The 25,825-nt window shown below is 44.5% G+C and overlaps 1 protein-coding gene across 2 annotated transcripts in view; it reads right to left on the bottom strand.

The window, feature by feature from the left end:
* LOC112160641 (SH3 and multiple ankyrin repeat domains protein 2) overlaps window positions 1–25,825 on the bottom strand; it is a 531,836-nt gene that overhangs the window by 9,238 nt on the left and 496,773 nt on the right. For both annotated transcript variants that reach the window (XM_036217187.1, XM_036217185.1), the window contains 2 exons: window positions 23,849–23,954; window positions 20,304–22,791 (listed from right to left, as the gene is read on the bottom strand). In XM_036217187.1, coding sequence (XP_036073080.1) covers window positions 20,304–22,791; window positions 23,849–23,954 — 2,594 coding nt within the window. The remainder of the gene's footprint in view (window positions 1–20,303; window positions 22,792–23,848; window positions 23,955–25,825) is intronic.

Here is a 25,825-nt window from a genome sequence, read left to right as displayed (position 1 = left end):
ACTTGGCGGCTGAGCTGGGGGCTCACAAGTAAGCCCACCCCAGCCCGTCGCCTCTCACCATGGGCAACTCCAGAGTGGTAGAGAGTCTAGCCTCTCTCGAGGGACTGAGTTTCGGAGCCCAGGCTGTGCGTAGAGGTGAGCCCAACTATATCTAGTCGGTATCTCTCAACCTCTCGCACAAGCTCAGGCTCCTTCCCTCCCAGAGAGGTAACATTCCATGTCCCAAAAGCCAAATTCCATGACCGGGGTTTGGGTCGCCGAGGCACTCGCCTTCGACTGCCACCCAAACCACAATGCACCGGCCCCTTCAGAGCTCCCCTGCAGGTGGTGGGCCCACTGGGGAGTGATCCCACGTTGCTCCTTCGGGTTGGACCCGACTGGGGCCCGTGGGAGGAGCCCCGGCCACCAGGCGCTTGCCTCCGAGCCCCAACCCCAGGCCTGGCTCCAGGGTGGGGCCCCGGTGACGCCAATCCGGGCGACGTAACGGAATCTTTCATGTTTTTACTCATAAAGGGGTTCTGAACCGCTCTTTGTCTGGCTTGTCACTCAGGACCTGTCTGCCATGGGAGACCCTACCAGGAGCAGAAGCCCCCGACAGCATAGCTCCTGAGATCACTCAAGCACTCAAACCCCTCCACCACGTTAAGGTGGCGGTTCAAGGAGGGGCCGCCGTTACATGCGGAAATAATTTTTGAACTGCACAAAAATTTAGCCCGCGGGTGACTGCGTGTGGTACCAGCGGTACAGCCGTGCAATGGCTGTGGAACAGCAGTCCAACTGCAGTTTCAGTGCGAGATCGGACCATGGAACGAACGCCAGAACACGTGCTTGGATGCCGAAATTTCACATTCGTGCATTTCCCCGGCCAGTGGTTTGTACCACTGCTTACAGCGTCTGTTTAGTGGCTGAGCGCGTGCGCGTCAACCCCTGCTGGTGTTACCCGAGGGAGGACGGTGCTCTGGCAGTGGAGTGGACTACAGTGTCTGTATCGCTGCTATTCCACAAACATGCATAAAGTTAGTGCGTCTAAGTGTGTGGCAGACTTTCCAAATTTTTGACCCGTGATAGAGCCGCCAAATCCTGTGGGACCGGACCTTAAACATTCACCATTTACCATTGTAATGCAACATACTTTTTTAGTTTCTTTACAGTAGATTTTTTTTTTTGGAGAACTTTATTTAAAGATTTTCAGTTTTTTTTACAAAACATTGAGTATATGAAAGAGGGATTTGTACCAACAAAAAATAAAACAAATTTCACAGTCATACCAACCAGTGACATGCCTGATTAAATGTAAATCCGAAATGTTTAGAAATATGAAACATACAATAACAGACAAAAATGATTAGACATTAAATGGCGTCTCAAAGTAGATACTAAACAAACACTAGAGAAAGTAAAATTAATAATAATAATATTAATAAAAAGAGATATTGCAAAGTATCTTTTCCACAGATATACACATCAGTAAACGTACACTTACAACTACACATAACTGGCACACAAGGCTGCAGCAATCAATAGTAATTATACCTTGTCATTCATGCAAAAGGCAAACCCTCAACATATGTGATAAAAGGCTTCCATGTTTTATAGTAGTTATGTATTGAGCCATGTAAACTGCTGTAAGCTGTCATGCATGGAGGTGGAAGTGTGATGATCTGGGGTTGCTCTACCGTTGCAGGACCAGGACATTTCGCCTTAACAATTTGGACAAAGGAGCATTTACGAATGAGATCTGATATTAGGCGACAAAACTGGGATCTGTAGGAAGTCCACATCAGAATGGAAGAAAATAATTAAAATGCTTCACAATGCCGTCTAATAATGGGGTCCAAACACATGGATGGGACAGGCCAGCAGATATCTGCAGGAATCACACCAAATCCCTTTTAATCACTGATCCTGACAACCGGATAGCATTGTTTGTGTTTCGTGACTGAGTGCTCAGGAAACTAAGCCAAGGATGAAACAAGGCCGAATGTGGCCCTAGCACTGAAAATGTACTTTTTCTAGTCACTGCAAGGAGCTCTGCTTGCCCTAGATACTGCTCCTTCTAGCTTGTGACATATGGAACAGCCTGAGGGAAAGACAACAGGGTCTCGCTGCCAGAGTGGAAGTGGGCCACAGCACAGCTAAACTAACCAGCAGCCTGGATGAGGCGGAGATGGAAGGACAGCATCACACATTCAATGCTCAGCATGCTGGAACACAAACACTCGCTCCTAACTCAGGACACACAAACCTGAGGAGGGGTCAGGAGGGATGAGCTCCAGCAGCCTGACACATGCTGACAGAACACCGGCGCGATGCTGGGAGCCCGGCTCCTCTTACAGAGTTCTGTGGCATAACTTAAATGGATGTGAAAAGTATGTAATTGCCTATTAAGATTAATTAGCACAGCTCCTCGTTTAGCTTCCCTGACCTTCTTCCTGCTTCCTGCAGCTATAGAGCCACATCCACAGTAAGGAGGACAGTTTACTACAGCTTTGCTGCAAACAGAGTCTGCACACACAAGTTTCATACAAAGTCACTTTGCGACGATCAGTGAAAATGAAAATGTTTTCTCAAAAACCTCAGGGCTGCAGTAGCAAAAGTAAACTCCAGATGGCACTAAATAAAAATACTCAGCTAACAGTAATGTCTGGACCAGAGACAGTGTGTGCTTTTATTTGTCTTTGTTCAAACAAACTCTCTCCAGATTGAATCAAGTCTTCACGTGCATGACTCTCTCTGACAAATGTCAATAACCGATTCTCTTGGGAATCCTAATTGAATGCATCCTTTTTTAGATGTGGGAACAAACTTCACTTTCAATGTAAATGACCGGAAGACTCTCATCCAGCTCCTTTTCATTTCAAAAGTCAACACTTGTTAATTCATCATCCCTCCTTTTATCTACTGTAAAAATATCAACAGTGAAGTAAAAGGGAATAGGCTAAAACAATGGTGGTTCAAATAAAATTTCCTATTTACAAAGCATTTAAAGGCAAACCTAACACTAAATCAACATTTTGTCTGTTGACCTCTATAAATGGGGCTTTGGAAATGCTGTCTGTTGGCACATTTCTGACAAATTAAAATAAACTTGTTTAATTCCTGAAAACATATTCAAAAATTATCTGTGTGCTGCCCCCTACAGGTTAAAAAGAGGCATTACAGCTGGATTTTCTGATTGGTTAACAGGTGTGAGTCCCACATCATTTCAAAAGTTGCACTGCAGCCCCAGTAGAAAAGCCCCGCCCATCTTTGATTCTGTAACGGTCGATAGTTAGCGTGTTAGCGTTAGCATGGCTTGTATCTGTATTGCCTTTGGGTGTAAAAAATCTTCTGGCTTGAACAACTTTTCTGGTGGACTTGGAAGTTAGGCATCAGTGTTTGAGTGTAATTTGCATTGAAACCAGTGAACTCCTTTCTGGTGATGGATTTGGAATTAACGTTTCACTGGAGCCAGTGCTTTAAGTGGGCCGGTGCGCTCCGGTGCTGAGCACCGGGACTTCTCTCAAACACACTTTAGAGCACCGCCTTTTCTCACCTAATTAGGACCGCCCGGTGCTCTATTTTGACTTCCGTATCCAAATTAAGGCTGGAGGGGCAAGGTGGGGCCATGCCCCCCCCAAATTTCAGGACTGCCCCCCCCAAACGTGACGCCATGCAAACAAGAAAAACAGAGCGCTCTCTGCTCTCTCTGGCTCCCATTCAAAGTAGCTGCTAGTGCTGATTGGTAGATCCAAAGGAGGGCGTGGCCTCTCGCTTCACTCGGGTCCTCCTCTCTCACCCCGTCGCTCAAGCGCACACAGGCTCAGCAGCAGAGACACGCGGTTCTCAGCAGCAGAGCTATTTGAAGTTTTCTGCTGTTTGTCGCTGAAATGACTCCATTAACCGTAATTTGAACTCCTTCTCGTCCTCCATCTATTGCTCTCTTTGTTGTAGTTTGGAGGAAAAAGGGAGAGTTGACAATGTTCAGGTTTCTGGTTGCTAAAGCTAACACTGTTTGTAGCAGTGAAGCTAACAGTACCGGAGCATTAGCTGTGTTTGAGATGACTCGCCTGTGACGCCTCGGTGAGAGCAGGGGGCTGCAGGGGGGAAAGGCCCCTAAGATGAAGGCGGACAGTGGGACTGAATGAGAACAGGAGGTTGGGGTTGTCTTTGACATTCAGTTGAATTTTAATATGCCTCTCCTCCTTAGTATAAACTTTAATATGATATTTTTTATAATATTTTTTTAACATTTGTCTGTGGACAACAGATATAAAATAGCTGCTCGATTAATTTAATGTCCATTGTCCCAGATAAATAAATAAAATTGAAATAAAAGCTAAGTTTTAAAAGCAACAATAACACATAACAGATTATTTTAAATATTGTTCATTTTTACATCAGTTATTTACTACTATGTAGCCTATTACTAAAAAACAAACTCATGTCTATTAAGAAAATACATGATATTTAAAGAATTATCCTGATGTTGTTGAATAATATTTAGTGTACTGAGTAATCTATTTATTGATTGATTGTTTATTTAAGACGGGGCAGCATATATTGATAAAAAATTTAAAAATTCACATATATAAGATTATAGCCTTTCAAGCTAATTTTCATCTTTAGTCCCTTTAAAAAATTACAAAGTTGATGATCTGTACTAAAAGAACAAATTAAATCAATACAGAAACAACAGATGGAGTTGTCAATTAAAAAGATAAAACAGCAAATTCATAAAATGTAGAAGCAACTATTAAGAAAAAAAAGTGGAAAAAAGAAAACAACAGGTGAATAGATGATGCAGAAAAACAAAAACATAGCAAAAAAATATAGATTTTTAAGGATTTTGTAAATTAAAATTGAGTCATTGTATTTGACATAATTATCCCAGACATGTTATAATCTCTAAAAACAGGATTTTTATCCAAGGGGGACTTTTTAGGGGCTTGGGAGGATTTTACACTGCATCCACTTAATATCCCCAAACTTATCCCCCCCGATATTCTGTTTGCACCCCCAACAGGGGCTGGCTAGATCCGGCCCTGATCCAAATGAGTCATAAAGCACTTGATAGAAATCCTCCTTATGAGATTTGGTAGAGTATTTAATTTTTATTTTTTCACCTTCAAATATGCTGTTCGAGAAGGGTGTACCTGCAGGCCCGGAGACCCAACAACGTTCTCAGGACCCAGGCTTTTTTAACACAGCGCCCCTACCGGCTGGAGGACTAACAGGACACTCCTCAACCCTCAGGACGATTTCAGGACTTGTTTTTGAGACAGCACCTCCTTGCTGCTAGGTGCCATTTATTATTTATTTATTTATTTATTTTTTCTAAAATAAAGTTTACTAATGGTTAAAATTGGGTATGTACCTTTCACTCCAACCAGTAGGGGCGCTGTGTTGATTAAGCCTGGGTCCTGAGAATGAGGTACTGAGAACATTGCTGGGTCTCTAGGCCTGCAGGTTTCTATTACTGGTACTGTTCTAACAGGACAACACAAGGTCCTCATTATCCTTCCCCTCTCTCTCACTTATGGTGCAAAAAGAAAAGAAGTAAACACATCCGGATAAAATAATAAAGAGAAAAACAAAGTAAAACAACCAGACAACAACTCACGTAGACAAAAACCCATATTTAAAATTGAATTTACCTAGAAAAAAAAAAGTAAAGGTATCCCACAATTCATTGCGCTTGGCAGATACCAAGCCCAATTTGTACATCGTCAGTGGGTATCTCTACACCATGTTATCACTGGACAGAGGGAGTAACATCCCCGTATAAATACCTTAGCTCCGGCGCCAAATGAGGCCAAATCTACTGACAGTGAAAGACCGAGTTTGTCTGAGTCGCGTTTTTAGGGCAGCTACAGTCCACAATCATGAGTAAGCTTATTGGCAGTTCACATCCCTCCTTCCACTGAAAGCAGCTCGGGAGAAGATGTCAATCAAATGCTCAAGGTGGGGGCCAGCGGGCACCACACGCTGTCATTTGACGCATCTGATTGGTCAGTTTTTAACTTGACTAACTTACGGTAAGGACAAAAAATATCCTGGAAAAAAACTAATTTGCAAGAAGAACGTGTTAGGAAGATAGATACTTGTTCAAAAAGGGTTATTCTGACAAATAAAATCAGTATTTTTGTTACATTGTTGTTAGTTGCCTGTTTGTCTATTATTACATCAAACTGAAAATGAATGTTATAATTGTACACCTATTAAAATAATTTTACTAACACATGTTAGTGTTGGACTACATTTATTTTTAGACTAGACTTGAGCTCCCTCTTTCTTATTTCATATTAAGACACGTTGAAAAAAGGACTTCTTTTCATCGATTAATATTTACATTCAAGATTCTATTTTATGTTTGGACTTCCGATAAAGAGAGCACCGCCACTTCTTGTTGTCCACTTAAAGCACTGACTGGATCGTTAACACGCTAACCTTTATTAGCTTATGGTTACCACTGAGGCACGATCCGTCTGCCTGCCTTGAGAGAGGTGATTTAATAACAAATTGGGAACAATCAGACAAATGAGGGGGACCACTGCCTGAGAGATGGCATCAAAAGAAGCGCTGAGGTGGAGGACGAGGATGGAGAGAAAACCTGAATCTGTGAGAAGGTCATATAGGTGATTTTGATGAGGACAGTTCTGTGCTCTGATCAGGACAAAACTACTGGCAGGAAAGGTTCATAAATGGGGATTTTTGTCATGAGCTGACAATTTCTGCCCCTCTGCTGGTCTGTTTGCACTGTTTTGCTAGCTTCTGTTTGCCTTTTCCCTCTTTCTCTTTTCCACAGCATTTCACCAAGGCTGTGGCGAGGGGGTCGAGCTGACAGGTAGAAATGTTTGATTTGTGGATGAAGTTTGAAGTGTCTGCAGAATCAGGAAAGTGGAAATGTTTTGTAATCATAGGGAGTTCTGGTGCAGACAGGTGTGAGAACAGAGGACAGCTCTTGATGTATTTTACATTTAGTTCTAAAGTTGAGTCGTGGCTTCTGGACTTAAAATCTTCATTCATCGGTCTGAGAGATGCCGGGTTCAATCCACATTTGGATCCTGGTGGATCATCCACAGACGGATGAAGCCACATGTATGAGGAGTGAGATGCTGTGAGATGGAATTTATTTATTTCTTTAAAAATAGTAGGACTAATTATTCTACATTAAAGTTCAAGTTGCCAAAAATAAACCAAGAAGAAGAGTGGAAAAACCATTGACTGTATATAAGAGCTGGACCAAGTAACCCCTCCCCCTGGTGTTCCAAACAGGAAGTACCTGCTGGCTCCAAGAAGCCAAAATCCAAGAACTTCTACAGAGAAATAAACAGCTTAAATCAGTCATTCTACTGGTCAGAAGAACCACTCTTGATCTGATACCTTTAGATTAACTTGTTGTTGATAATGATATCTTTTTCATAATATTTCCTCTGCAATTATAAATTGACCAATCCGATAAAAGTAGGTGGTCTTGTGTCAAATGTCTAAAGTGTTTTTAGGTGTGTTTGAGATCCCCAGCGCCTCGCCTGCATCGTCGGCGAGACTAAGCTGCTGCTGGAGGGGGCGGAGGAAGGCGCCTGAGATGAAGGCGAACAACGAGACTGTACGAGATCAAGGAGTTGGGGGTTGTCCTTACCATTCAGCTGAAAGTTAATATGCCACTCCTCCTAGTATGATTTGTGCTGTTGTGTCTTTTATATTATTTTTTAACATCTTTTAGAGTAAAACAGTTAATAAAATAGCCGTGGGATTCATTGCTTGCGCACTGTCCCAAATAAATAAATAAAATTAAATTAAAGTTAAGTTTTAGAGGCAACAATAACAAATATAATCACAGATTATTTGAAATCATGTTTATTTTTTCATCAGTGATTCACTACCTTCCAGAAAAAGTAAAATAATACACCGATGTCCTTCATGTAGCACCAGTTATTTCACACCGAACTACAAGAACTGTGTGGACACCGTTTCCCACAATGCAATGTTTTGTAGTCATCAAGGCGGCATGCAGCCAGCGCAATACCTATTTTCTGGCTGTGCTGGCTTAGGAAGGCGCCTTGAAACCGCCCCTTTCTCGCGATACTTCGTGACGGCGCACATTTTACGTCAGTGCAAGAAACTAACCAACATGCACCGCAATCCAGGCGATCTGCGCAGCGCTGGGGGATCTCAAACACGCCTATTCTCCTGAGTTCACCATCTTTGGATGGGGTGTGGTCTCCTAACATGCTCACCCCTGATTGGTGAGGGTGGTTGCCATGGAAACGCTGACTCAGACTAACGTGACCAATCACAGCTTACTTAGGTTGTCTGTTTGACGACTGAATTGACTTTATTCAGCTGGAGCGGGGAGTGAACCATTTTCCAAAGGTGACGTCACACTCTCTCTTCTTCTTTTCCTTTCGGCTTTTCCCTTCAGGGGTCACCACAGCGAATCAGTTTCCTCCATCTAAGCCTGTCTTCAGCATCCTCCACTCTAACACCAGCCACCTTCATGTCTTCATTCACTGCATCCATAAACCTCCTCTTTGGTCTTCCTCTAGACCTCTTTCCTGGCAGCTCTAGACTCAGCATCCTTCTACCAATATATTCACTGTCTCTCCTCTGAACATGTCCAAACCATCTCAGTCTGGCCTCTCTGACTTTATCTCCAAAACCTCTAACATGTGCTGTCCCTCTGATGTATTCATTCCTGATCCTATCCATCCTGGTCACTCCCAAAGAGAACCTCAGCATCTTCATCTCTGCTACCTCCAGCTCTGCTTCCTGTCTTTTCTTCAGTCCCACTGTTTCTAGTCCAAACAACATGGCTGGTCTCACCACAGTCTTGTACACCTTTCCTTTCATTTGTGCTGAAACTCTTCTGTCACACATCACACCTGACACTTTTCTCCACCCATTCCAACCTGCTTGCACTCTCCTCTTCACTTCTTTTCCACACTCTCCATTACTCTGTACTGTTGACCCTAAATACTTAAACTCCTCCACCTTCTTTATCTCTTCTCCCTGTAACCTCACTCTTCCACTCTGGTTCCTCTCATTCACACACATGTACTCTGTCTTACTGCGGCTAACCTTCATTCCTCTCCTTTCCAGGGCAAACCTCCACCTCTCTAACTCCACCTCCACCTGTTCCCTGCTCTCACTACAAATCACAATATCATCTGCAAACATCATAGTCCATGGTGATTCCTGTCTAACCTCATCCGTCAGTCTGTCCATCACCATTGCAAACAGGAAGGGGCTCAGAGCTGATCCCTGATGTAATCCCACCTCCACCTTGAACTCCTCTGTCACCCCTACAGCACACCTCACCACTGTCTTACAGCCCTCATACATGTCCTGCACTGCTCGGACATACTTCTCTGTCACTCCAGACTTCCTCATACAATACCATAGTTCCTCTCTGGGCACTCTGTCATAAGCTTTCTCCAGATCTACAAAGACACAGTGGAGCTCTCTCTGACCTTCTCTGTACTTCTCTATCAACATCCTCAAAGCAAATGTTGCATCTGTAGTGCTCTTTCTTGGCATGAAACCATACTGCTGCTCACAAATGTTCACTTCTGCTCTTAGTCTGGCTTCCACTACTCTTTCCCACACCTTCATTGTATGGCTCATCAGCTTTATTCCTCTGTAGTTACCACAACTCTGCACATCTCCCTTATTCTTAAAAATGGGCACCATCACACTTCTCCTCCATTCCTCAGGCATCTTCTCACCACCTAAGATCCTGTTGAACAACCCGGTCAAAAACTCCACTGCCATCTCTCCTAGACACTTCCATACCTCCACAGGTATATCATCAGGACCAAGAGCCTTTCCACTCTTCATCCTCTTCAAAGCCCCTCTCACTTCACCTTTACTAATCTTTCTTACTTCCTGCTCCACAACCGTCACCTCTTCTACTCTTTGTTCTCTCTCATTCTCTTCATTCATCAACTCTTCAAAGTATTCTTTCCATCTTTCCATTACACCACTGACACCTGTCACCACATTACCATTCCTATCCTTGATCACCCTAACCTGCTGCATGTCCTTCCCATCTCGATCTCTCTGCCTTGCTAGTCTGTACAGGTCAGTCTCTCCCTCCTTACTACCCAACCTAGCGTACAAGTCATCATAAGCTCTTTGTTTGGCCTTTGACACCTCTACTTTCACCTTACGCTGCATCTCCCTGTACTCCTGTCTACTCTCCTCAGTCCTCTCAGTGTCCCACTTCTTCTTAGCTAGTCTCTTACTCCGTATACACTCCTGCACCTCCTCATTCCACCACCAAGTCTCCTTATCAACTCTCTTTCCTGATGACACACCAAGTACACTCCTACCTGTCTCCCTGATCACATTAGCTGTAGTTATCCAGTCATCTGGGAGTACCTCCTGACCACCCAGAGCCTGTTTCAACTGTTTCTTAAAAGTCATGCAACAATCTTCTTTTTTCAGCTTCCACCAGTTTGTCCTCTTCTCTGCCTTTGCCCTCTCTTTCTTCATCTTCTTCACCACCAGAGTCATTCTACACACCACCATCCTGTGCTGTCTGGAAACACTCTCACCAACCACTACTTTACAGTCACTGATCTCCTTCAGATTACACCGTCTACACAAGATGTAGTCTATCTGTGTGCTTCTACCTCCGCTCTTATAGGTCACTCTATGTTCCTGTCTCTTCTCAAAGAATGTATTCACTATCGCCATTTCCATCTTTTTTGCAAAATCAACCACCATCTGTCCTTCTACATTCCTCTCCTGGATACCAAACCTGCCCATCACCTCCTCATCACCTCGGTTTCCTGCACCAACATGACCATTGAAATCTGCACCAATGACAACTCTCTCATTTCCAGGGATGCTCATCATCACTTCATCAAGATCCAACCAGAACTTCTCCTTCTCTTCCAGCTCACATCCTACCTGTGGGGCATACCCACTAACAACATTGAACATGACACCCTCCATTTCTATCTTCAGACTCATCACTCTATCTGACACTCTTTTTACCTCCACAACACTCCTAACAAACTCCTCCTTTAGGATAACTCCTACTCCATTTCTCTTCCCATCTCCACCATGATAGAACAACTTGAACCCTGCTCCTAAACTTCTAGCCTTGCTACCTTTCCACCTGGTCTCCTGGACACACAGTATGTCTACCTTTCTCCTCTGCATCATGTCCACTAACTCTCTACCCTTTCCTGTCATAGTTCCAACATTCAAAGTCCCAACTCTCAGTCCAACACTAGTGACTTTCCTCTTCTCTCTCTCCCTACGAACCTGCCTTCCTCCTCTCCTTCTTCCACCAACAGTAGTCCAATTTCCACCGGCACCCTGTCGGTGAACAGCACCGATGGCGGTCGTTGTTAACCCGGGCCTCGACCGATCCGGTATGGATTTCGTAGGTCTGATTTGCATATTTGATTTGGGAAAGATTTTACGTCGGATGCCCTTCCTGACACAACCCTCAGTATTTATCCGGGCTTCAGACTAGCACAATGAAACTCTGGCTTGGGCCCCCTCGTGGCTACATTGTCACACTCACTCACTCCAGTTCTCTTTTTATAGTCAATGTGGAAAACAAAATGTTCCAGTTGCTGCCATGTTTCAGTCAAATACAGGAAATTAAACATTTGATCCACGAGGAACTCCTTAATAAGACGTCCATTATTTTTTTTAACCCTTTAATACCTGAGGCGTCCCCGGTGATGCTTAAACACAAAATCTTAAATAATCTTTAATCTTTTCAACCATTAACACAATAATTCCAGTAGATTCTGAAGGAGAAAAGCAGCTCAACTAGCCACTTTGCTCCTTCAGAATCTGTTGGAATTATTGTTAACAATTAAAAAATTACATTATATCAGAGAACATAAACACTGGAGCTCTGTTGTTAAAGGGTTAATGCTAAAATGCCTTTATTTCAGGCACATTTCCTTCAGTGTATAAGCTTGGGGGTGTCTGCCTTAACTGTCATTTTTGGAATTGAAGGTGGGGCTTTGATTGACACACCCTGACCAAGATATTTAAATTCAGTAAAGTCTGATCAGTCAGAATAAGAGGAAGAAGGATCTTTTTTTAAGGTTTTGAAAACAAAACTTCTTGAGTCTTAAATGTACTAGAAATGTTTTCTCATGATTAGATCTTCAGATGTCTTTAAACCAGCTCATGTTTTATCAATAAAAGAGTGTTTTCCTGATGCAGTTTGTGGATGAGATGTTCTCACTCATGGCTGAATGAGAACAGTTGACGTTAGCGTGTCCTCTGCTAACCACGCTGGAGCCTCGTCAGCTGAGGGGCTTCAGCCATCGGTGCCGGCCGAGGAGGAGGACGTCTCCTCATCTCCTCAGCTCCACATCGCATCGTCCCTGCAGAGCTGCAGCACACACCAGCTCATGGCATGACACCCACTGGTGTGCTTCCAACACGTGCACACTCATGCACACACACACTCCTGTTACGTAATGGTGACCTACAAAAGCGTGGCGGCATGTGACCTCTGTGAGATGATGCTGAACTCTGCTGAGGCTTCCTCCCGCTTCATCACACACACCCCTCCCCCGACTCAGACTGACATCACTGCAGGCCTCAAGGCTGCTCTCATCCGTTGGTTGTTAAGCAACCATTTGTGTCCACAGGCACAACCAACGCGCGTTTAATCTTGAAGGCTAGAATAAAAAGTGAAAAACATGCATTCAGAGCAGAAAGTCTGATGTTAGCGGCTGATTCCAACCATCTGAGGAGGAAAGGGAGCAGCAGAACGGACTGAGGGAGAATCTAGGCCACGATCTGTAAACCACTCTGCCATCTGTTTGACGTTTTACCCTCTGCCACTCCTACACGAGGAGCCACCCCCACATGGCCATCCCTCCACAGCTTCAACTGCCACTACAAGACATCTCTGTCCTAAAGACACAGATAGCTCAATTTATGCACAGGAAAATGAAGGGAGGGGCTTGAATCAAGGTAACATGAGAAATGCTCACCTTTGCTCTGACAGACGCCATGAAACAAGCAGCTGTGTGTGTTTCAGTCAAATTCATGCTAACCATAATAAGAGATTCCTCTGTTCTTACATTGTGTCTCCATTATCCATTCATACTTGGTGATGGAAAGCTACTGATGAAGACACAGCTGGCCTGAGGCAGACTGACAGGCGCGGCTGCCAGTACACACCTATCACCTGACCAACACCAGGACATTCACACACCAGTGGAGCCACACTGGAGGCAGGGAGGGGGAAGTGTCTTGCTCAAGGACACAATGGCAGTTGACTGAGGGGAGCGGGGATCAAACGGACGACTTTTCAATCATTGGCTGACCTGCTCAAGCACCTGAGCCACTGCCGATACTAAAATGCCTCCTCTAAACAATATTTAATAGATCTGTAGGATAAAGAAAGGCTTCAGGAGGCAGAAAACATGAGAATTTATTTGACACAAAAGTTTAACGTCTCATCCCTCTTTGATAAACAGTGAATCATAGATAATCATTTCTCATTCTCAAAGTGATAGATCTGACTGAAAAAGTGATAAAGACAAATACTGAGTGTTTCTAAGAATAATTAATAGAATTAGAAGTAATAGAAAAGGTCAACAGTTCATTCTAGACAGACATTCATCCTGACCAGGAGCCTGCTGAAAAAGAACCTCGAGGCTAGTTGTGTTTTGTCTGTTTGCAGCAGGAAACATCTGGGATGTGACTCTTCATCAGTACTGATGACGATAGAAATACATTTTTTCGATGCAAAGTGTTACATTGACTTGCTACGTCATCAGGTAATGGCAATAACAAAAGACGGCTGTGGAACCAAACATCAAGAGGCCATTTCTCTGAGGCACAAATGCTCTTCGGCCTGTTGGTGAAAATGTATAAATAAATAAAAACAGTTTATATGGACTTAGCATAAGCATGATGCTATTAACACGTCTATGAAGTAACAGTCTCACTGATGCTCTTGTCAGGTCATTTAAATGCAGGAATAACATTTTATGGAAGAAAGCAACTAAAAAAAACTATAAATGAAATCATTGTTTTTAAATAAATATTCTAACTTTGAAATCAGGTATATTTGCAAAGATTTACTTTTTGAGAACAAACAGGAATAAAATGAGCCAGAAATAGCAACCAGAAAAAAACACGACAGTGGTTTTGTAGATTTGATTAAAAAGATTCTTTACAATAGCTTGTCTCTTGAAGGTTTTATTGAGAACAGAGTTATCACAAAGTTATGAAGGAGGACCTTAGTTAAAGCTTGAATATATGTTGTGTTCATGGATGATCAGGAGAAAGAAAATGCTGCAAGAAACTTAAGCTCATTCACACTGCCTTCAGCAGTGCACATTCAAGCAGCCACGTTATTTATACACAGATTTCCTTTAGTATATTCAAGAAACATAATAATCTGGAAAACTTCACCTGCACTGTCCAGTACCAGGTATTTCTCTCTTAGTCCCACTGATGGAAGTTTGGATAAAGATGTCCTGATCCATTTTAGGTCAGTTAATCAGATTGCTAAGAATGAACCAATATGGACTCCGAATCTTATCGTCAACCATTTTGATATGAATCGAATCTTTGCTAAAATGAATCATTACACCCCCACCTGAAAAAAAAGCTTGACACCTTTAAGAGCTCAGTTCAAATAGTTTGTATTTAAATGTCTATCCATCCATCCATCCATCTTCTTGGCCGCTCCTTCCCTTTCGGGGTCGCGGGGGTGCTGGAGCCTATCCCGGCTACTGAAGGGCGAAGGCGGGGTACACCCTGGACAGGTCTCCAGTCTGTCTCAGGGCCTCAATCACACACACATTCACTCCTAGGGACAATTTTAGAGTCACCAATTAACCTATGAAGCATGTTTTTGGACAGTGGGAGGAAGCCGGAGTCCCCGGTGAAAACCCACGCATGCACGGGGAGAACATGCAAACTCCACACAGAAAGGTCCCAGCCGGGATTTGAGCCGGGGCCTTCTCACTGTGAGGCAAGAGCGCTAACCACTGCGCCACCGTGCAGCCCGCATTTAAATGTACTTAATGTAAATGTATAGCATTTGAACAATTTTATATCTATATTTATTTGATTTTGTGTTTTACAGTTTAGAACTTCCACAGATTTAGTGTGTACTCTTTGAATTGGTACTTTTGCATTTTTGCAATTGTAGCTCTTTAGCCTGTCTGACTCTGACTGTTAGATAATTGAGCTTCAGGTAAGTTTCAGAACTTCCTCCGACTGTTTGAGTCAGCCTGTTGCATCTCAACTGTCAGCATTGTGAATTGTTTGTATTTATCCGGTCTGACTATTTCATGAAACCAGAAATCAGTCTGTCTTATTGTTATAACTCGGTTGAACTGTTGACATTCTAACCACTATTGCAGATCTCTAGCTATCACAAAGTGCCTGGAGAAGACTTTCATTTAGAAACATTTTATTGTTTTATGTTTTACTGTGCGGTGTTGTGACTCAACATCTTTAGAAGGAATTTTTTAAAACTTGCTTAAGTCTTTGTGATGATAAACGCTGACAGAGAATTCAAATGCAACTTTATATACATTCATTTGATCGGATCTAATTGATGCTTTGATGAGAAAAGAGCAGATTCTCTTCCTTCACAGGGAATCCTTCTGCTTTAGCTCACGTCTGCTGGGTTTTGCTGGCAGTTATTGATCTGTTTCTCACTCTGGGGTATAAAACATCTTGCATTAAAATAGAATAAAGATCTACCTCTTACACTTTTGAGTACTACTTACTTACTGCCCTTTACGCCTTGAGACGCTTAGGGCAGCAATTAAATCTTTCCATTTCTGACGGTCACGGGCCAAGGTGTAGATTGTTCCCCAGGTGTATCCAAATTTTTTTAGCTCAGCCTCTACTGTTCAGCACCAGGTGATTTTGGGCCGTCTTCTTTTTCTTTTTCCATCTGGTGTCCAGTGTAGTGCTGTTTTTATGATTGTGTTTTCTTCACTCCTCAGTACGTGTCCTATTCATGTCCAGCGTCTTTTGAGGATAATTGTTGTCATGTCTTCTTGGTTGCAACGGGACAATAGGATTTCATTAGATGGACACTTTTCTCCACCCTGGAGGATCTCGACTTTGCTGATGATCTGGCATTGCTCTCTCATATTCACCAACACATGCAGGACAAGACTGACCGGTTGAGTCGATTTGGATCTCAAGTCGGTCTCAAAATCAACCAGAAAAAGTCAGAGATTCTGATTTTGAACATTTCATCTCAGACCCCAATCAAGGTCAATGATCAGAATCTACCATTCACAGAAAGCTTTACTTACTTGGGTAGCATCATAACATCAGATGGTGGAAGTAATAAGGACATACAGAACAGGATTAACAAAGCAAAGGTTATATTCAACAGCATGAACAATATTTGGAAGTCATCACGGTATAACACCAAGACCAAACTGAAACTCTACAGCAGCTGTGTTCTGTCGGTGTTACTGTATGGAGCAGAGTGTTGGAGAATGACACAGCAAGACTCAACAAAACTCTCCAACTTTCACACCAGAAATTTAAGGCGGATATTAAGGATTTTCTGGCCCCAAAAGATCTCCAATGAAATCCTATTGTCCCACACTTTTGAGTGTCAGGATTCAAAGCAGCAGAGCCTGAATGGACTGAAACCCTAACGCTTTTAGGTGCTTTCACACCGAACGCGATTCGCGCAGCAAATTTGCGTGCTCTGCCCCTCCTTCGCCACACAGTAAATTGACTGTTCGCCACCTGTCAAATAATGTGTTTCTCACACCGTGCCGTGTGTGGGAGGAGCTACCAGCTCTGTCTGTGGATATCTATCTTTTAGAATGAGTGGAAGACACATGATGTCGAGGAATAAATCAGGTTTATTTACTGTGAAGAGAACATTGGTAATCATGTCTCCATGTTTGGGTTTAGGATTATTATTAAAAGAAATATTGATAAATATTATTAAAAGATTTTCCTGGTACACGGGGCTGAGTCTGGATGACAGCCGCTTCCGCTGTGTTTCTGTGTCTCTGTGGCTGAGCTTGAAGGCTGACTAACCCGAGGGGAAAAATTAAATTAGAAGATCTTTTTCCTTTTTTAATGTCTCAATGAGGCCAGAGCCGGCTAGGGTTGGGCACCGATTGGGTTTTATTTGGTTCCGGTGACAAAGCAGTTCTTTAGTTTTGGTTTCAGTTCCCAATCTGTGCCAATTTCTGTATTTCAGTAATAACAAATAATAACTAATAAATCAGAGGTCCCCAACCTCTGAGCTGCAAACTGGTGGCCCGCCCCTCTTTCACCTGCGCGCAGAATCCGCTGCTCCCTGCATGTCAAAAATGATCCTGAGCATGAAGCCGGGGCTGCGTGTCTGTGAATGTTAAGGTGCTCACACATCGGCGCGCATTCCAGTGGCCACTCCCAAAGAAAAATCCATGCAAACGCGCGTAGAAACCCAAAATTCTGCTACGAGCGTTTGCATAAACCCCCATGAAAAAGCAGCCACCCAAATTCGCACCGATGCAGCCGGCGCTCGAGCACCCCACACCTCCAATGAATGGAAGACACATAGATTTTATTTTTTGTTAACGGTTCTACAAAAATCTTCAAATAAAAAAAAAAAGGTATTTTCTCGGTACTGGGGCTTCTATGTCACTCTGGGGGGTGTCTGGATGACAGACGCTTCCGCGTTGTTTGGGTCTCTGTGACTGAGCCTGAAGGCTGTCCAAAATTAACCCAAGAGGGGGAAAAATAGGGTATCTTTATTATTGTCTTGAGGAAAATTAGTAAAATCTCACAGTTCAGGAGACCCAAGCAGGCTCTCCCGGTGTAGTGAGTGAGCTCTGCTGAGGTTGGCCTGCTGATCAGGTCACTGAAAATGTCACATGTCCAAAGCTGAGTTCCTGAATGCCTGATGCGACTCAGTGAGTGGTCAATCTTCAGGTATTTACGTTTTGGCTGTGCCGCCCGATTTGCGCCTCGTCGCTGAAATTGAGCTGCTGGCAGACCTTTGTGTCGCACCAGTCGCTCGTATTGTGCCTCAAAGCGCACTTGTAATTGATTAATATTGTAGCTGGGCACCTCTGCCGCGCGAATCACATTCGGTGTGAAGGCACCTTTCCAACAAACTGTTTTACCCCTCCGCTCTCCTTGGCTTGTTTACATTAAAAGTGGGGTCATCTAGACCCCTTTTTCTATCATTGATTTTTGAGTTTCACTAATGTCCATGGCAGACATAAATTCCTGTCCACCTTTGTCCACATTTGTCATGGAAGGAATCACATCAATATGTGGTTGGAGTCATCTGGACCCCAAAGAGAGAGGAAGGGTTAAAAAGAGCTCATGCCAAACGTCTTTAAGAAGAGAAGCAGTTTACACAGAAGAGAGACCATTGAGGGGGCAGGAAGAAGCATGAGGATGAAGAAAGCAGTGAGGAAGAAGCATCAGCAGAGCCAGTACAGGGTGGAAAGGTCAAAGGGTATGAATGTAAAGTGCTGCAGTGAAAATGCAGGAAGTAACAGTGTAAGCATGAGCAAAGAAGTGGAGAGCACCACCCCCACCCCCCATCTCTGATGAGCGATAAGGTCCTTTCATATAAAATGCATGGCTGCAGTGAATTATTGAGTGTGCTTTTTATTCCCCTCTCGCTGGGGGAATGAGAGCTAAAAGAAAGTATGATTTGAGTTTATTCAGGTGCCAGCTGGATCAAAGAGGTATCCGGTTTTCCTCCAGGTGAGAGGCCTGTATGCAGGTCTGGAACCCCAAACTTAGGAAATCCCTGTACCTCCTTTAAATGCAGCGGCTCCTCACCTTCCCATCAACACCTCACAACTTATTCCTTTTACGCCAGACATGATGGGTTTGTGAAGCTCCTGTGCACAGTTCCAACATGTCTAAGCGAAACGTCATGTCAAAACTTCAAGGAGCCATCGATGTGTGATACATGCAGGTCTGCAGTGGAAGAGCTGCCAGCTGCTGCTGCTGCTACAAATCCTCTGCATCCTCCTCCTCACACCAACCACCCTCATGTCCTTCTTCATCCACGAAGCTCCTCTTTGGTCCTTATTCCTGGTTTCACCAACATCATCTCCGTTCCCCCTCTCAACATCTCCATCTGCATTAATCTCTGGAACATCAACATTGATCTGTTCTTCTGATGGACGCATTAAAAAGCATGTTGTCTGCAGAGTATGAGAGTAGGGTGAGAGCATCAGTGAAGGTTTGATTTAGAGATTGGGGGCTGTTCTTGTGATGAAAGGGGTTTCTGGAGTGATTTGATTGGTTTGTGGGCATGGAGGCTGTTGGGTTTGGTTACTTGGTTGGACCTTGTCTCTTTTTGTGTTTTTAGTTTGGGGCAGGTCTTTGGTCTATTTGGGCTTTTTTTTTTTGCTATTGGTCAGTCAGTTTCCTGTCTGACAGTCAGCACCAAGTCATCATTGACTGACTCTGTGCTTCTTTTGTCTGAAGCTAAAGTTCCCTTTTGCTTTGCCTCACCTGTTTTCTTTCTTTCTTCAACATTTACTTCAAGAAATCTTGTGTAGTTGTTGGCGTCCCGTTCTTTAATGTTTTCTGGCCGCTTTTCAGCTTGACTGAGCTATTCTCCTGGGGGGGATAAGAAGGCTTTGAAATGGGAAACATTTTGTGCCAGACTGGTTTAAAGTTCCAGCCTAAAAAGCCAGAGAGCCAAATGATCAAATTGCTCTGTTTTCAGCTTTTCTTTTTTGAGGTGTTAAAGCTGAAGAAAGATTTAAAATGAATGTCTTCACAAATAAAGCTCCTGCACTCTTCCATATAATACATCTCTGAGGGTTCTACCCATGTAAAAGGAAGAGCAACACAAAGAAGAAACCTCATGTAACAGACTTCTGTGAAGTTTTTGTCTTTCTAAAGTCGTGTTGAATTGAGTTTGTATTATTGTGTATTCTCAGTCACTGTCATCACAGCTTTGAAGTTAAATTCTCCACAAAAGATTCTGCTTCAAGAAATTCAACAATTACTCTGTTTTTTAGTTGCTCTTTAAACAGCACATGATGTTTTTCATCAAAAACAAACTAGAGGGATGCAGAGAAAGGGTTTTGACTCCATAGCATGTGAAAACTAGGACATCTGTTCAATGAAAACCAGCCAGAGGGAGAAGTCATGACAAACCACGAAATGTTAAGCGAGGAACCGAACTTTTTAGTGTCATCCAAATGAGAAATGCATAACTAGAACACCTGGTTGAACTCTTCACATGGCTAATATGAATCTGCTCCAGCTCTAATCAGTGATGGGATCTCACACATGGAAATGTTACAAACACACACAATCACTCAATTAGAACGCATGAATGTGAAGGTGTGTGGCAGTACCTGGTTCCAAAGCCCCCTCTGGTTCCTGTGGGAGAGTCCAGGTTCTCTCCTGGCTTGGCTGGCTTGTTCATGTGCTGCAGGATGGAGCTCAGCTCGGTGATCACGGTGTTTTTGGTGTCTGCAGTGGAGGGGGGACTTCGTAATTCAGGGGGCTGATCACCCCACAGCTTGGACGTCCTTTGGGAAGGGGTCCTCGGGGAATCAGAGGATGAAGGAGGAGGGGCCTGAGTTGGTGACCCATAAGACTCGGGAGGCTCTTCAATAAGAGTGTCGTGATAAAGCGACGTTCTGTTGATGACGGACTTGCCCTTGGGCTTGGGCGGGACAGGAGGCCGATCCACCAGGAAGGCATGACCGTCTGCAGTGGCGTAGAGGCTCTCCAATGCGCTGTCACAGAAGCCTCCTTCTGAAGACAGGGTGGAGATGCTGGAAACGGTGCTGGTAGTCTCCATGTGCTGAGGATCCCCACTGCTGCGACTGTCTACCTCCTCGATGCCTGAGTCGCCCACCCCTGACTCTGGGTCATGTGGAGCAGGAGGGTATGAAGGAGGCATGCTGTTTGCCATCCGCTTGTGTTGGTCCATGACTGGTGGTGGGGCATGTGGGTGGTAAGGGGGTAGAAGGGGTCCTCCGTTACGTCTTTGTTGCTGAAGCATCTCTGCAAAAGCACTAGCCTGGTCATCAGGAATGTCAATACTGTTCGCAAACTCCAGTGGTGGTGGGAGGGGCTCTGAGAATTCAAATTCTTCATCAATGTCGACTGAGGCCAAAGGTGGGGGTGGGATGCGGAAAGGGAGTTTCACTGGTTCCTCCAGGGACTCCCCTAAGGGAACACTCCTCCTCCGCGATGCAGCAGACTGGGCACTGGAAGGCAGGGTGGGAACGCCGTGGGGGTCGGGATGGTTGGGGTCCTTCAGCTCAGACGGGCGGTTGCTGTCCTGAACTTCTTTCTCCTGGCTGTTTGGCTTGCTGCTCGTGCCTTCTGTGCTTTTGTGAACCATCAGCAGTCCTGCTGATTTGGGCTGTGATGTTTCGGTCATATCCACCGGCGCGCTTTTTCTCTCCTCAACAGGGCGATGCAGCCGCTCCTCTCGCGCTCCGTCTGATTCATACTTCTGCTCCGTCATTTGCCGCCGCAGCCCGCCCCGGCCTGGTCGCCCCATAGTTGCTGTGGAGATTGCTGCGAAGCTTGTCTCTATCCCAGAGCGCAGTTTGGTGTCAATAAACAGTGGCTGGTTGAGGTCTGGTTTATGACTCTGCTGCAGAGGCAGGGACTGGGCTTCATGCTTGGGTGTTTGCTGAACCTGAGGTGGATTTGTTGGCTGATTCTGAGAATGGTTCTGTTGGTCCTTCATGGCCCGGTCGCGAGCTGCCAATGCCAGAGCCAGCGGGGAGTTGGGGTCCAAAGGTTTGCCAGTGACAGGATGGAGGTAAGTCCCGTTGGCTTTGTAGTGGCTCTTAGGGGGAGTGGCTGGGAGACTGACGGGGCTGTCTAGATTGGGACACTGGCCGGTTCTGGTGTTCAGAGGCTCCCGTACAACAGTGGGCTCAGGAGTGTTAAAGTCTGTCATGTTACCACTCCCACCACCGACTGGGGGGCCGAGTTGCTTCGAAGACAGTGGTGCCAAAATCCGTCGAAGACGCTCATCGCTGCTGAACATGCCCTCATCTATGGACTTTGACTGACGGAGACGAGGAGTTGGTGCGGGACCGCTCATTTCATCATCACCTATGTCGATGGACTGGAAGGCAACTGAGTTTTTCTTGGCTTCTAGCCTTTTCTCGCGGTCCCGAACTGCCCCCGCGATAGCTGCCGCAAATGGATTGCCAAGCGAAAGTGGGTCCTCGGGCCGCAAGCCTCCACCCACAGAGGGCGTGAGTGGTGGATGTTCAGGGGTGGTCGGCTCAATCTCCATACTGCTACCCTGGCTGCTCTTGCCACTGCTGCTCGTGGAAGGCTCTTTAACGATGATGGTGGGGATGGGGATTGAAGAGCACGTTCTTTCCACGGGTGTAGTGGGCATGGAAACAGGACCTGAGGGACTCGATGGCATGTTGCATGATTTCTCTGGACTGTCCTCCACGTTGGACTGCTTCACTAGCATCCCCTTTTTCCTTGCAGGTTTTGCTGGCACGTAAAGCGTCTTATTGCCCACTTCAGAGTATGGGTTCTCGGGCACTGGGGTGCGCCCTCGACTGCGTATGCTCTCAAACTGCTCGGAACTCTGGCGGAAATATCCACGTCTCAATGTACTGACATCGGTGGCTTTGCTGATGGTCGTCACTGCGTTTGGCGAGTTCTGGGTGAAGCCAGATCGAGTGGTGCTGTAGTTCTTAGTTGTGGGACCAGAGTTGTAGGCAGGTGGTGAAGGGGGGGAAATGGCTGGTGGAGGAGGGATGTCCTCGGATGTGTCCGGCATGGACAGGCTGCGTGAGAATTTGAGCAGGGGAGGGGTGAGGAATCCCTGCTTCTCATCCTCTGAAGTCCCTTAGAGATTAAAGGAGAGAGGAAAATATATGAGGATGCCTGGAGGACCACACTGCTAATGACTTCACTGGGTTCCACACTACACATCTGTACACATTATCCATCTCTAAACTCTACAGCTGCAGGGCTCTGATGTTGCCCGCCATCTTTGTTGCACCGCTAATGTTAGCTTTGGGTTGTGACGGTCTGCAGGCTAGCAGGAGAATGTTTTAACAAAGGGTTGTTGGGATATCATTGAAGGCTTACTCTGTGCTCAGTCCCACCCACAACTCAGAGGCAAATTTTGAATAAACCTCTGCCGCTCTGCAGAAACTATGTCTTAAAAAACGACACAGGTTTTTGATTTCGTTTCAAAAGTTGACTGGGAACACTTTGAAAACAGATCAAATAGAGTTGTTGGAATGGGACTTTAATGCAATGATCTGGTCTGAAATATTTTATAAATTTATTTTCATGCATTTTGCTAGAGGATCTTGTTTTTTAGGGAAGCATCTAAGATAAGCTTTGTAGTGAATTGGTGCGTAGTAAATAAACTGAAAAACTTGCTACGCTGTCCACCGGGCTACTGGCTAGCATAGCCACCTAAGCTAATGTGGGCAAACACAGCTGGGGCCACCACGGAAACTGCGGACAAACCCAATTGGGGCCCACATTCTCTGCCCACTTATGGGGCCCACGAGGCCTTGCTGGCTGGGATATAAAAGACGAAAGCGCATATTTACTCAAAGTAAACAGATGCTGTCTATAGAACATAATATTTCTGTCTTATATTGTACAGTAATGAGATTCTGAGGCCATCAGACCAGAATGCTTAGCTGAGTCAGGGCTCTCAGCAACTTCCTTCATTGTAGTGGTGGTGTGAATGAAACTGAGGCCTGCATGAGAGCTGTCAGGTTGTGTGATGACAGTGAAGCCTCAGCATCCCCTAAACTCCTGATACTATGAGCTAAAATATATTGCAATATTGATTTAGCGCACAGTGAAAGTTCCTGGAGATTCAGTAGAATATTGTGATGAGATGAATGCAAAAAGGACATGGTTTTAATGGGGAACATACCTATGGACTTCTGCTTCTTTATAGTGCCCTTTTCAGGAAGACCCAGGAAGGCTCCCGGCACGGTGGGCGGCACCACGGCAACGCCCTGACGGTCATGATACAGGGACTGGAAAAGGACATGAAGAAAACATACATATCTACTACTTCATCACTCTGATCCAACATGCTTCAAAATTGTTAAGATGAACTTTTGATCTGAGAAATGACAAAGTCCCATTGACTTCCATTGAGAAACAGACAGTTATTTCTCAGTCATTTTATCTGTCAGAATAATCATTCTTCCTCTGCTGCTTTCTGCTTAACTTCTTTTTTCTAATCCTAATTTTTTTTAAAGATTTTCTTTCCATTATCACAAGTTATTAGAGTTATAAATTGACCAATCAGATGGCTCAATAAGCATTTGTGGGTCTGATGTCGAACATGTGGGGCGTTTGATTGACAGATGATGGGTAGCCAATGGGAGCAGACTTCATCAATGGGTCAGTGAAGACCTTTTAACACCTACTTTACAATTCAACAATGTACCAATCATTGTCCTACTGTTGTTTTCCTCAATGGAATGTACCGATGCAGCAGTTTAAAACAACAAGAGGAGCATGCTGTCGACATTTTTAGATGAGGATTTACTCTGTAGAAATAGATTTCACTCTGAGGTTATGTGCTTTGGACTTTTTTGTTTGTTTAACGTTCGTTTTTCTTTATTTCACAGTTTTGATTGTAGCTTATAAGTTATAAGTTGTGTATCATACAGAATGGTACAGCTCCTCCATAAAATCACCAACCAAAGTTTCATCTTCTTCACTTTTCCAGCTTCAGCCTGAATTAGACGCAGCCGTCTGAGGAGCCGAGACAAACTTGAAAGGACCTGGTTGTATTTTCAAACAGAAAAAAGATCCAGCTGTTCACTTGTTAGGATGGTTATTTATTTTAAATCCCGCTGAACGTGCTTCTCACGTGCATCTGATCAGACTGTAACCTTGCAGCGCATGTGAAGTAACAAGCTCTGCGTGGGGGGGGGGGCACTCTCCAGCGGAGTCACCCAAATGCTCCTTTTATCTCGACAAAAAGGAATAAATGTAAGTAAATCCAAAAGGACCACTGACCGAATCAAATGTTGGAATGGTTCTCCCTCAAAGACTTGAACAATGACTTGTACAATTCTCCGGTGTTATTAAAGTAGAATCTGTTTACATTCCGCGGTCTCGTGGTCGAGGCGTGGAAAGAGGCGGACACTCACAATAAACTCACTCCTGATTGGCGACAGTACTTCCTTTAGATTCCATGACTCAGCTATGACTCACAGAGACTCAGACCAATCGCTGAAGATGGGTTGCAGACGTTTGCAAATATGTGGATAGCCGTTTCAGGAAGTGACGGTGAAAGCGGTGGTCTACTTTCACGAGGAGTGGAGGTAATGCATTTCCAATGGGGGACCTCATGGCTCGAGAAGTCCAGTATTTTTACAGTCAATGGGCCCACATTCCCACATTATGCCCAAATGATCGCTGGGAAACAGTTCATCAAATTGCATGAAAAAGTGAGGAAATGTAAAAACTACTAAGCTAAGCTAAGCTAAAAAGTTGGATTTTCAGTTTTTCCTCCACAGTGGATGAAGCCCTTTAATCCTCAGGCTGTTCCACAGGCGAGGCCCACTATGGCGGTGAATTTCCACCCAAACCCTCCCACGAGCGTATGTCAAAGTCTCCACGCCCATTCCTCTACTCCTGCTCGCTCGTCAAACCTCGTCTCGGCGCTCCATCATCATGTGTTTGCTTCATTTCTAGATTTTTTTTTTTACATGTGAAGATCAAAAACCATCAGGGGGCAGAACTATTTTAAGGAGTGTAAGAACACTTTCACAGACGAGCAGGAGAGGTCAGAGGAGTGTATACACTCACGAGCGCGGAGAATAGGTTTCACCAGCGAGCAGGAGTAGAGGAGCAGGCGTGGAGACAAGATCCGCTGAAGTCTGTGTCT

This window comes from Oryzias melastigma, linkage group LG3, assembly GCF_002922805.2.
Source record: "Oryzias melastigma strain HK-1 linkage group LG3, ASM292280v2, whole genome shotgun sequence".
NCBI lineage: Eukaryota > Metazoa > Chordata > Actinopteri > Beloniformes > Adrianichthyidae > Oryzias > Oryzias melastigma.
Note: the sequence above shows the minus strand (reverse complement) of the source record. Positions and strands in the feature narration are given on the sequence as shown.